The sequence below is a fragment of the Haliotis rubra genome, unplaced genomic scaffold, assembly GCF_003918875.1.
Source record: "Haliotis rubra isolate DU_JTF1 unplaced genomic scaffold, ASM391887v1 Scf69, whole genome shotgun sequence".
Lineage (NCBI taxonomy): Eukaryota > Metazoa > Mollusca > Gastropoda > Lepetellida > Haliotidae > Haliotis > Haliotis rubra.
Genome location: NW_025767401.1, coordinates 468,517 through 481,078, shown reverse-complemented (window position 1 = coordinate 481,078; position 12,562 = coordinate 468,517). Strand labels below are relative to the sequence as shown.

The following is a 12,562-nucleotide window of genomic DNA, read 5'->3' as shown; positions in this document are numbered from 1 at the left end:
CTTTTTGTCCATGTCACATACAACACTTCCTATACATGTCCAGGGCGAGCATTTCGGTAAGCATTAGACCCAGGGCCCCGTTTCGCAAAGCTCCCGTAAGCCTAAGACCATGTAACTTTTCTCGTAGCATTCGTTCCTCCTATGTCACAGTATAGGAGTTACGAATGCTACGAGAAAAGTTACGAGATCTTAGGCTTACGAGACCAACTAGCGTACATATGTTCTGTTGGACAATATAGAACAGAGAACGCTAACCAAAGTGTTGCATGGACGTCTCGTGTACGACATTGACACCATACAAGTGCTGCTACTGGCCGGACAGTTTGCATCTGGGATCAAGTTTTTAAAGACTCTAATTAATCTATCATAACAATTCACCACTTACAGTTAACGATTTAAGCTTTTAATATTCAATTTATCTTGTATCTCCAATCGGGAGTATATTGAATAAACCTACCTACTTCAAAAGCCACTAAATATCTAAACATATTTCAGAAATCTAAATTATGAACAGGTCACACAAAATTTAATTCTCACCTGTATGAAACGAAAAAGCACCAAACGGGCACGTGAACATACTGCAATCAAATAGAAAAACACCCGAACAATTTCCCCTACACTTCAAACACTGAATACATATTAACAGTGAGCTGTTGCCCCATTTATCTTCGTTTATTCTGTAAGTGTACCGACGCCAACATATACTTAGCAGTTGGCAAATGCTCCTGAATATCATGTAAAAATAAGCAACATTTCTGTTTAGACATTTAGTTTATGCTTTAAAAAATGCAATGCATATGTGAATATTGTTTGTTAGTTTTGTTTAACGTCTCACTCAGCAATTTCCAGCTTTATGACGGCGGTCTGTAAATGATCCAGCCTGGACCAGACAATCAAGTGATTGACATCCCGAGCATCGATCTACGCAATTAGGATGCGATGACGTGTCAGTAAGGTCAGCGAGCCTGACCACCCGATCCCGTTATAGTCACCTCTTACGACAAGCATGCATGGGTTACTGAAGACCAATTCTAACCCGGATCTTCAGGGTCTTTAATGAAAGGGAAACACGAACTGACGGGAACGTGGATAATCAACGTTGAATAAACAGACGCATAATATATGGCTTATGATGCCATTTCCACACATTCAAGTCATTAAAATCAGATTTATTGCTCGCTACCTATATAAGGACAAACAAGAACTGGGATTTGAGGTGGTGGGTGTGTAGTAGCGGACTCGGCCCCGGTTGGAGGGAAAACACAAACCGAGCGACCCGACAGATACTTCTCTTTATTTGATGTAACTCAGTCAATTAACTTGTCTGCAAATAATGTATATTAAACATGCTATTAAAATATGTGCCAGATTACTTCCACAAGCCATACCACATGGTATAAATGGCATCATAATAAAAGGAACAATAGCTACAGGTAAACTAAAACAAATTAACTGACCCTCATTACAATGACTTTGGAGGCCAAAACATTACTGCCTCGTCAAATTACCTTGATATATAGTCAATATATACAACATATACACCTTACTTACCACTGTATGGCAATGAGCTGGCTTTTATATAGCGGTCAGTATACCTGTATTATCCTACAAATGGTAAACAATTATATCGCATAAGCAACAGGAAATCGACAGTAAAAGGACATGTAAATAATCTTGCCGCGTGTAATGACTCAGTCGTAATATACACACACACTGCATTAGCACGTGTAATTAGGTAATATTTAAACAGGGATTTATAGTTACCTTGATTATAGAATAAATACCATTACGTCATGAATTAAAAGAGAAATTATACCAGCTACAAAGTTGGTATAGAATATCTAAACATATAAGTATACTTGCATACTAATTATGAACAAGTTAATAACTCACACAAATTTGCAAGTTAATTTGTAAGCTAAACGAGAAATACATCTTAACCGTATCTCAGGACAACATTACAGTTAATATACTATTCACACTTTGCTGAGGATCAAATCATGGATTCAACAGAAAACTATGGTGTGGAGTGAAATTTGGTTTAAATATTTAAGGTTATTGTAAGCATGGATCCTAGGTTTTAGTATGTCATTTCATCTTGTGGATCCCATACCTGCTATTGACAGGTGTTGTGTACTTGTCAATGACTCGTTCCATGATATGCAAAATGGTTGACTGGTGCCATGAAAACCATTTTTATGGTTACTGATGTATCAAGTGCATAAGGTTAGATTAAAGTGACTGTTTGCCTAAAGAGGGGTTACCATATCATTATTTATCCAGTTTTAAATGGATACATTTCAAAATGTAAATCTACGTAAGTAAAGTTGTGAATATTTGTGATCCTTAACAAAGTGTGAGTAGTATACATTTATGCTATAATGTCTTTGACTAATTGATGTTAGTATAATGCCACCGAGTGATATAAGGTGTAAATTTACATACTTAGATTTGGACAGGATCCGTTCATCGAGGGTGGATAATTGTTATTGGTGTGTTAACACCAAAGCCGACAGTGTCGCCATTACGATAAACGTGGACGGCGATACACTGTCATCCCACACTCTCTCTCAAATCACTCTCACGCCCCCGACAGACCAACAGGAATTAGTATATGATAAGATAAGATAAGATAGAACTTTATTATCCCGGAGGAAACTCTTTTTGCTTCCAACGGTCTCAGAATGAATATACACACAATTCACAAAAATATACATGCGCAAAATGAATGGTGGTTACACACATTGCACAATAAAACTGACATGATTCAATATAGGTAACCACATAGGTAAAGAGTCAGAATACTTCTAGTAGTTATCACATGGTGATGATTCAAAACATTCGTTGCATTCAAGAATACTGGATGGTATGAAAGACTAGTTCTGTTTGTTTTGAGGGAAGGTAATCGAAAGCGGCGTCCAGAAGGAGGTAGTTCAAAATGATGAGATAAAATATGGGAACTATTGCCTTTTTGACAATCTGGCGCTAATAGATAATATAAAGGGAATATACTCGAAAGACACTCTGTATTAACAAGTTAGGTGTCAAACTGTGTATCGTATAGACTACGTTGTGACAATACGTTGCTGGGCCTAGATTTTCGAAGCTCTCTTAGCGCTAAGATAGTCGTAAGTGCCATTCATTAACATTAACTTACGACTATCTTAGCGCTAAGAGAGCTTCGAAAATCTAGGCCCTGTATTGTAAATAAACACCGTCTTAACATTTGTGGTAGGATGAATGGAGCGTACACAAACGTGGTGACTACGCCGTCATGACTTACAAAGATGTGACGTCACAAACAATATATGTACTTTTGGTGACGTCACAGTCTTGTGACATCATAGAAGAAAAGCTTAGTTACAAGGCGACCGTCGAGCTGATTGCACGCAAGAACTGCTTTCTTGATGTCTTTATCTTGAGCTTACTTTCATGCAATTTTTCCTGCAACCAAAAATGAGCGTTGAAAGTAAGTTTTGGCATTCTTAAACGTGATTTATTTGTTACTACTATTACTCCTGTAGAGAATCTGTATACATGTCAATATATGTACATTGGAATTACCTTGAAATTCAGCACCAGTCGGCCGATTCTCACGAAAACTGCTAACTCGTCTCAGTGACGTGTCCTACGGAAGAGATTCTCACGAGAGCTGGTAGTGGTGATGGATTCTAAAGGTTCTCATAAAAATATTACTCATACTCATAAATGATAGAAACAATGTATCTGAAGAAAATGTATATTCTTGAATATACATGCATTATGACACAAATCGCTGGTTGAAGTGCTTGTTGGAGCATGTGTATATTACACGTATTTGTACTGTGTTCAGATCAACCCAAAACGCCGTCTCTGTGTCCTCGCAGTGACCCGGATGTGATGTGTGTTTTCAACAACAGTGGTAGTTTTGAGCCGTCCACGTCCCAGAGTCAAAGAGAAGCATCATCCACAATGTCACCCACATATAGTTTCCCAGGGACAGACATTGCCGATGTTTCTGCTGAAGTTTTGTCCAGGAAGTTCGGTTCGTCTCAAGGTGGTGCTGGAGATCGTGCTCACGCTCCTGTTAAGTCTCGTCACCAGAAGGCGCTGACTTGCCGACGGAAACACAGGACGCCCTATGCTTGGCTACACCGAGGTACGTACCATGAAGCATGGCATGAGATGAAAAGTCGGATGAACCGGAAAACGCATGTGGTCGATTCCAACGAAAAGTGTACACAGCTTGGTACAAGGTGTCCAAAATATAATTGCTTGCACCTTGTAATTCTTTTTACCAATGTAAAGTAAAGTCAACATATTTGCCTCTTATGAAAATCAGTTGCCATCACTAATCTCTAAAAGTGACAAGTTGGTGGATCAGTGAGGTAAAAAGGCTCATTTTTTAAATTACCTACAAATACCAACATCATACCTTGTATATCCAGATATTAGATGGGTTACATGTTGCCTAACATCCAAATTCACTGTTGTTCTGCATGCACAATATGTTAATGACTATAGAAACTCTGAAGCCATAAATGCATAGGACATGTGAACGAAGATTGTTTACAACCAGTTTAAGGCTTTCTCTTTGTTTTGTCTCAGTGTATGTCGGAAAGTAGCAATGTCATTTTAACTGATGGAAATATACTTCTCGTCAAAAGTATAGACTCACTAGAAATACTCACTATATGTTATGTGTGTGTGTGTGTGTGTGTGTGTGTGTGTGTGTGTGTGTGGTCACATCGAAGATTGATTTCTCCACCAACTAGGGGGAACCAACTGCAAACCTTATGCAGATGAATTGCACGAGGATTATGCATCAAATTGTTGAAAAGCATGTGCAAATATCGTACATGTGAACAGATGCGTTTTGGTGTAAAGTTTTGTTCTGAATTCGCCAATTTTCACTGATTTTTATCATTTATTGAACTCATGACAATAATATTTTCAACGTTACGAATTTGTTTTACAATGCATTAGTTCATGTGTAAACAGTACCTGTAAACAGTATGGAATATTTTGCAAAATTTAGTTTAAAACAGTCGCCTGAAGTAAGTGGCTATATTTACACTAGTGAGTCTAAACTGTTGATGAGAAGTATAGAAATTGAACTAAAATCATTACATCTGAAATTTTATTTACCAAATGTTTCAACTGACATTTGTATTCAAAGAAAGCACATCACAAATGTTCAAAACGCTTGAACTGTTACCATATACCATATAAAATTATGTACAGATAAACATGTCACTAAAACAATCAATACATTATACGTCTTACTGAACTATAACTCTGCTTTAATTACCCATATTTTACAAAGACAATTGCTATTAGATAGACATTTACAGAAAGTTTTAACTACAAAAAACGAGTTACCTACGAATAAGACATACCTTTGACAAATCTAATTACTAAACCCATGCAACTTACTTCTACTACAGTCTCAATTCTCCTATGTTCGCAAGTGCATCGGGGACAGCCCTGAACAAGACTTACAACTTCAAACACACTGACTGATGTTACCTACAAATTCGGAATGTTACCAACGAATACACGTTACTTACGAATCTACCGTTTATCCCGTGATATCATGCAAACTTTTATTTTATCACCAAGATCAACTTGTTTTCTGACTTTTCAATCAAAAAGAATTCATTATATATCACTATAATAAAGTCTAAACCAAGAACTGCAGTGCATCCCTGAATAGAACATTTTTATTGAACGCTCAGTTATGTAGCCATTTGGAATTCCAAGGAACCATTTCAATCCATTATTTTTCAGATTATTACCTGTAAGAAATATTATGTAACGCCATCGCATTTGAGTACTTTACATATTAATGCTGTAAAAAGTAATACAAAACATAACCTTGTGCTGCATTTACATAAATTGACAGTGTCATTGAAAACTTTATTCGTAGGTAACGCAAAAAAAAATCCACTTGAAAACAAATTACCAAAATTACGAATTAAGCCCTAGACAAAATCATTTCAGGCCTGAGGGGATTTATTCATGAAATATTTGGCAATCAGATTAATAAACTTCTGTTCATCCAGTGTAACTAGTATTTAACACACAACATGTTTTCAACAAAACATTTGTAAAATAACAGTCAAAATGAATAAAAATGGCTTTTTTTGTCTCCCATAAGCCTAATTTTTAATTAAAAATAGTCATGTTATATATGGCCCCGAATCGTCTCACTTGTGCCGATGTGATGGGCACCCTAAAATAAATAAAGGTAGTAATGCTAAAATGCTATGGGCCCAAACATGCTGTGTACACTTTTCGTTGGAATCGACCATATACTATTATTAAGGCTACATTTGAACACTTCAATGCCTGTTCTACAATGTGGCCTTAGCGCTACGACTATTGTAGGCCTCTGTTAATGGTATGGGTTACTATCAATTGAGTGCTGCGATCGTTTTATGGGACAGGGCCTTAGTTTTAAATGAAATATAAGTTTGTTAAATATGATAGCTGTTAAGTGTTGTTAAGTATGATCTTGTTTACCTAGATTTAACCCTAGAAGATGAATACAACATCGCAACTGTAGATGGCGAGGATCTTGACAACAGCAACTGCTCGAGGTGAGTTTCCACAACTAAGTGATGAAGTGATGGCTGCTACATCAAATAAGAGGTTGTTCGAAAAAGATGTTTTCATTTCTTTATTGATATACGTACAACATCAAGCTGGCACGCCCCGATATAAATGTATGAATAAAGTGTCAGGAATGAGAAAGGAAGTAACTCTTTGATTTGTCATTCCGTAATTTATCATTTCGTCGTAATGTAACCCGATCGACCGATTAAAAGGAGTGGAATTATTGTTCATTATGTATGGTCTTATCGCAAGAAGGGCTTCTTATACTTTTTAAAAGAAATGCATTGTTTTCGACCCATTATGTGGGGAAATATAATATAAGCAATTAAGCATCATGACTTCCTGTGTGTACTTCAGATCCCAACCAACAGCCAGAGCTGCTACGTACAAACCAGTCTTTACACCCCACTCCCGTTCATCGGAGGAACAGAGCAGATCACTTCAGCGAGTGAGGAAGGCATGTCGAGCAGATAGAGAAATACACTATACAGAGTATCATCTTCATGAATGGTACACCAATTTCAGCGACGTCAAGCGGCGAATCAAGCACATTTCCTATGTTGCCTTATTTGAACCATGTGCCGTCACAGTAACCGATGTTTACCACACCACTGTCACAGAAGACATAGGCAGGAGCCCAGGCACCAAGGCACGGAGTCTGAAGCGATCCCTGAGCTTGGAAGCATCCCATTACACTGATGAACATCATCTTCCTTTAAAGAAGAGAAAGAGATACATGGCAGCTTCCACCACCAACACTGCGGCCACAGGAAGTAGTAGGGTTGACACAGCCACATCACCTGCAGCTCGATGTGATCCACCATCAGCCAGCCAGGCTGCTCCTGTCATCCACATGGCCTCCGCTCCTGCTACTACTGCTGAACATCATCCATCGACAGCCTCCACATCCCCCTCTTCTTCACTGTCTAACCCGGGTAGCAGACGACACGCCATCAAGAGACATGCCACGTGGGATGACTGTTTGCCCTTGAAGAAAAACAAGACAAGTTGATGTTTCGAAGGTACTGTGCATGTGATATTCAACCTAGTCAGTGATGATTTTTTAAATCTAAAATTATCTGTAACTTAAATTGATTTGGCGACGTTCAGACCCAGTTTTTTTCTTTTAAATTCCACAGTGAAACCATATCTAACAAAACATCATCGAGGAACGAAATACTGTAAATGACACTTTAAAATGTTGATTGACAGATGCAGCTACGTGTTTTGTCTTTGCTCTGGTGCATGGCATGGAGTCTTGTTAGAGATACATGTAGTTTAATCACGTTCTGTGGTGTATGTATATATAATTTAATCTCGTAGGGCATGGTTATATTGTCACAACCAGCTTACATCCGCCATTATAGTACACATACGTACCTAAAGTAGAGTGAATATATCTTTCATTGTATACACATGTAAGAATTTCTTTACATAGAAAGGTTTGTTTACTTGCACACCTTTACATTGCGTACCTCGTCAATACTTCACGGTCTTGTTTACAGTACATTGCTTTGCACTTAACCGTTTTCTTATTTTCCTTTACATTGTGAGAATCGTTAATGCATGGTCTGCTTGACTCTTGTTCACACTATAACAAATAGTTAATTGTGTCTGGATCAGACAACCCAGTGATTGTTGTTATGAACATCGATCTACGGTTGTGATGGAATGAATCAGCGAGTCTGACTGTCGGATCCCGTTGTTGCCTCTTATGACATGGGTTGTTGAAAAACAATTCTAAACCGGATCTCCCCTCGTGTCGTTTAACGCCGCATTCAGCAATATGTCAGCTTTCACTCGTGTATGCAAGACTGACTGACTGACTGAGTTTGGATTTACGCCGCTTTCAGCAATATTCCAGCAATATCACGGCGGGTGACACCAGAAATGGGCTTCACACATTGTACCCATGTGGGGATTCGAACCCGGGTCTTCGGCGTGACGAGCCAACGCTTTAACCATTAGGCTACCCCACCGCCCCTGTATGCAAGACCGTGAAATAACGAGGATAGATTAGGAGACGCCATTTTCATTAATATCAGACTCTTGTTATTTTTCAGGTTGCCGATACGACAAGGAGGTTGAAATTCTTGTCCCCACACTTATATCTAATTAACTTATTAAAGATTGCTTTTGATACAACATGTAATACACATATTTGCGATCATGTTTTGTATGGATTGTTCTATATGTCAAGTTTGAAATGATTAAATGTCAACTTCTTTGCCACTTGTGTGTGTTGCTTGTCCGGGCGCTAGTTAGATATTGACATTATCAGACTAATGGTTGAACATGCTTCTGGGGTCTGGGTCGCTGGAAATACTTAAAGGTCACATGCAACGCAAAACACAACTTTGCAGATTCTGATACCTTTCGGTATGGACTTACCGAAACAAAGCGTCAAAAATGCAAATTCAACTTATAAAGTTGAAAAATAACGCGATGAAAAAAACCGCGCGAAATCGGAGTTCAAACGTTTCACTAATTTTCCCCAGACTTTTCTGGGAATACGGGTTTCAACAGCTGGGCTGCGCTCATAGCACGTGCGCAGTGAAATAGGTTCGCGCAACTTGGAAGCGGGCTGTCTGGTGAATACTCGGTGAAGGCTTTGGTGTGAGCTATTTTCATAATGTTTTGTTGATATCTCACAGGCACGAGCTTTTTATATGTTATGACAGTAAATAAACTGTTTATATAATTTCATTTGTCTATTTCACCACACGTTCTTCTTACCGAGTCACTTTCTCAGTTCGATACTTAAAAGCAATGTCATTATAGCGTTGACACAATTTCTAACTGTGATATAGATATGTCGCTGTCACAGACAAAACTCAATGTCTTGTTTTATTGACACCTGTGTGTCTGCCTTGCCTGTCTGCTAATGACAATAGTCAATACACAACTGCGATCACTGACCACATGCAATTTGAACTTAACACCAATCAGGCTATACACCATAAACAAAACGCATTGATTTATGGCCCGAGTTCGGTCTCTGTCACATTATGTAATTACACAGACAGGCAGGTGTGATACTTGAACACAAGACATGGTATGATGTCTGTTGGTCGCAAAATGTTATACACAAAAAAGGAGCATGTATTTACAAAACCCAACATCTCTATATATACACACACAATGAGCCGTGAAGGCGGCATCTGCTAAGAGCCAGCCGTTACACTTGAGTGCACACCCACCCGCTCTGACTGGGTTCGGTATCCCGGCTGCTTCGTTTCGAGGGAGGTAAACCCAAGTACAAAATATTGCACTTTTGATTTGCGATTATACGCGTATAATTTTGTTTATTTGTTTTTTCATAATGAGCAATGCATATTATATGTCATGAAGAAGTGATAATTGTGTTTTAATTATGTTTGATTTTTTGGTTGCATGTGACCTTTAAATACACATGAAGCTCTGAAGGGGTCAGGCATGCGACTGCTCTGCGAGGAGTCCTCTGTCTGAATGGCGGTAGGCCTCTATTTAATCTGATATTCTTGTTTAGATAAAAGAAAAAGTACTCCTCGTGGTAAAATGATCTGACTCTCTAGTGACGAAAATATTCCTTTTGGAGACATAATCCGACTCTTATGTGACGAGAATACAATCGTTTGCATTTCTAGATGAGTCGCACCTTTCTACACTCTTAGAGAATCATGACACCTTCGTGTGTGAAACACATCCATTAGCTGCCAATCGAACAGAGTTCCAATGTTGTATCCTGCACATATTCAATCATCACCGGAACCTGTGACTGTAAACGTTTACCGCTAATAGACGATAGTTTGTTGCAATACGCCGCACGCATATACATGCAAGTAGGACTATGTTCAGTTACGCCCATGTATACGTAGAACACATGCATTTGTGGATAAATTAGGGTAAAGATATGTGAGTTAGACACCCGCATGGTTCCTTGAAGTAAATAATAAGAAAGTTTATTAACAAACCATCACATAATATGTGTAAAACGATTAAGTAAAGTGATAGTTACTGCATAACGTGCTATTATATGGTAAAACGTTGGCACCACAGCTGCCAGTTATTTTTCGTAAATAACGGGAAAAGGTTTACAGTGCATATAAAAGAACTGATGCGCTAGTACTGTCATGAGCTGTCATTGCCACTTTTGAAAGTGGACGCGTGTCCTTGAGTGGAAACAATTTTGGGCCTCTCACACTCAAGCTTCATCGATCAATGAGCTTCTACTCCCCACTACTGGGAGAGTATTATACATGCAATGTCTTATGCTCCTACGTCGTGTTCTCCACTACTCTGGCTACAGAGGGTGAGTGGGTCTATGCCTATTTAGCAAAAATTCCCACCAGCCACATGGTTGAAATGGGTTTCTTACGTACATGGTATTAATTTGGGGAATCGAATCGAAGTTTGCGACTAGTGGAGCCAATGAACAAACCACTTGGTTACTCCGCCTCTCTTCTTCCAGATACATGTATTTCTTTTTACATAAATGATTTGATTTTTACTGCATGTCCCCTTTTTAATAACCCAAACCAACCAATCATATGCGGTGCCATTTAAAACACTGTATCGCGTTGAGTAAAACGCGTCCATTTAACTTACCCGCAAAACATATTTCATGTTTAAAAAAATTACTGAATGTTGTGAGAGTTGTTCACCATTTCCTGACCAAATAATGATAAAATACCCAAGTTTAGTATTTTATTACAGCGACACGTATGTATTGCATGGTTTGCTGTTTGATGCCGCACTCAGCAATATTCCAGCTACATGGCGGCGGTCTGTAAATAATCTACTCTGGACCAGACACTCCAGTGATCAACATCATCAGCATCGACATGTGTTGACCAACCAAGTCAGCGAACCTGACCACCAGATCCCGTTAGTCGCCTCTTACGAAAAGCATGGGATGCTGAAGACCAATATTCTATCCCTAACATACATCTGCCAATAAATGGCCACTGTCGGTACACTCGTCTCTTAGGTATAATAACATAGGGTACACATAACAATAGCAAGCAGGCTGTCGCTGGTGATGTTCATTTATACGAAAGTCGAAGTGAGGTGAGGTGAAATTAGATTTAACGTCGTGCTTGAGAATATTTCGCTCATAGGACGACGTGCGTGCGTGTGTATGTGCGGCTGCTTGTACTAGCCCAGACATCAACTGATTTCATAGTGCTAGCCAACTGAGATACCATGCCGCAGTGAAACATGAATACCCCACTCAGACACATTATACTGACTCCGAGCCGACCAGTACTTGTTGTACCCATTAATGCCGAGCGCCAGGCAGGGACCAACAAGTACCATATTTTAACGTCTTTTGGTATGACGCGGCCGGGGATCGAACCCGCGACCTTCCGCTTTCCGGGCGGACGCTCAAAAACCACTACACCACGGAGGCGGTCTATATACGAAAGTCGAAACTTCAAAGATAATAGTGAGTGAGTGAGTTTAGTTTTACGCCGCAGTCAGCAATATTCCAGCTATATGGCTGTAAATAATCGAGTTTGGACCAGAAAATCTAGTGATTAACAGCATGAGCATCGATCTGCGCAACTGGGAACCCATGACATGTGTCAACCAAGCCAGCGATCCTGACCACCCGATCCCGTTAGTCGCCTCTTACGACAGGCATGGGTTACTGTTCAAAGATTCATTCTAACCCGGACCTTCACTGGTCTCAAAGATAATAAATATTATATACCGACCACCCGATCCCGTTAGTCGCCTCTTACGACAGGCATGGGTTACTGTTCAAAGATTCATTCTAACCCGGACCTTCACTGGTCTCAAAGATAATAAATATTATCGTCTGCATATTCAGCTTCATTTGACTTGGCTGTTTGAGACATGATGCTTTTTTTTCAGAGACCTAAAATTATAAATATGCGTGATCTCTGCCTTTTCTGGGGTTCTAAGAGACAGACACCTAAATGATGACTATAGCTGTCATAGGATCGATGGAAACAACCTT

At 39.2% G+C, this 12,562-nt stretch overlaps 1 protein-coding gene across 1 annotated transcript; it reads left to right on the top strand.

Moving 5' to 3' along the window:
* The first annotated feature begins 3,374 nt into the window (after positions 1 to 3,374).
* Positions 3,375 to 8,825, top strand: LOC124258337. Its single transcript, XM_046692427.1, has 5 exons — positions 3,375 to 3,469; positions 3,833 to 4,138; positions 6,509 to 6,581; positions 6,955 to 7,619; positions 8,661 to 8,825. The coding sequence occupies exons 1-4, from the start codon at positions 3,433 to 3,435 to the stop codon at positions 7,607 to 7,609; spliced, it is 1,071 nt and encodes a 356-aa protein (XP_046548383.1). The 5' UTR covers positions 3,375 to 3,432; the 3' UTR covers positions 7,610 to 7,619; positions 8,661 to 8,825.
* The last annotated feature ends 3,737 nt before the right edge of the window (positions 8,826 to 12,562 follow it).

Coding starts and splice junctions, on each gene's coding strand:
- LOC124258337 (XM_046692427.1), top strand. CDS start 3,433: ATGCAATTTTTCCTGCAACCAAAAATGAGCGTTGAAA. Junction 3,470..3,832: donor ACCAAAAATGAGCGTTGAAA/GTAAGTTTTGGC, acceptor TACTGTGTTCAG/ATCAACCCAAAACGCCGTCT. Junction 6,582..6,954: donor GACAACAGCAACTGCTCGAG/GTGAGTTTCCAC, acceptor TGTGTACTTCAG/ATCCCAACCAACAGCCAGAG.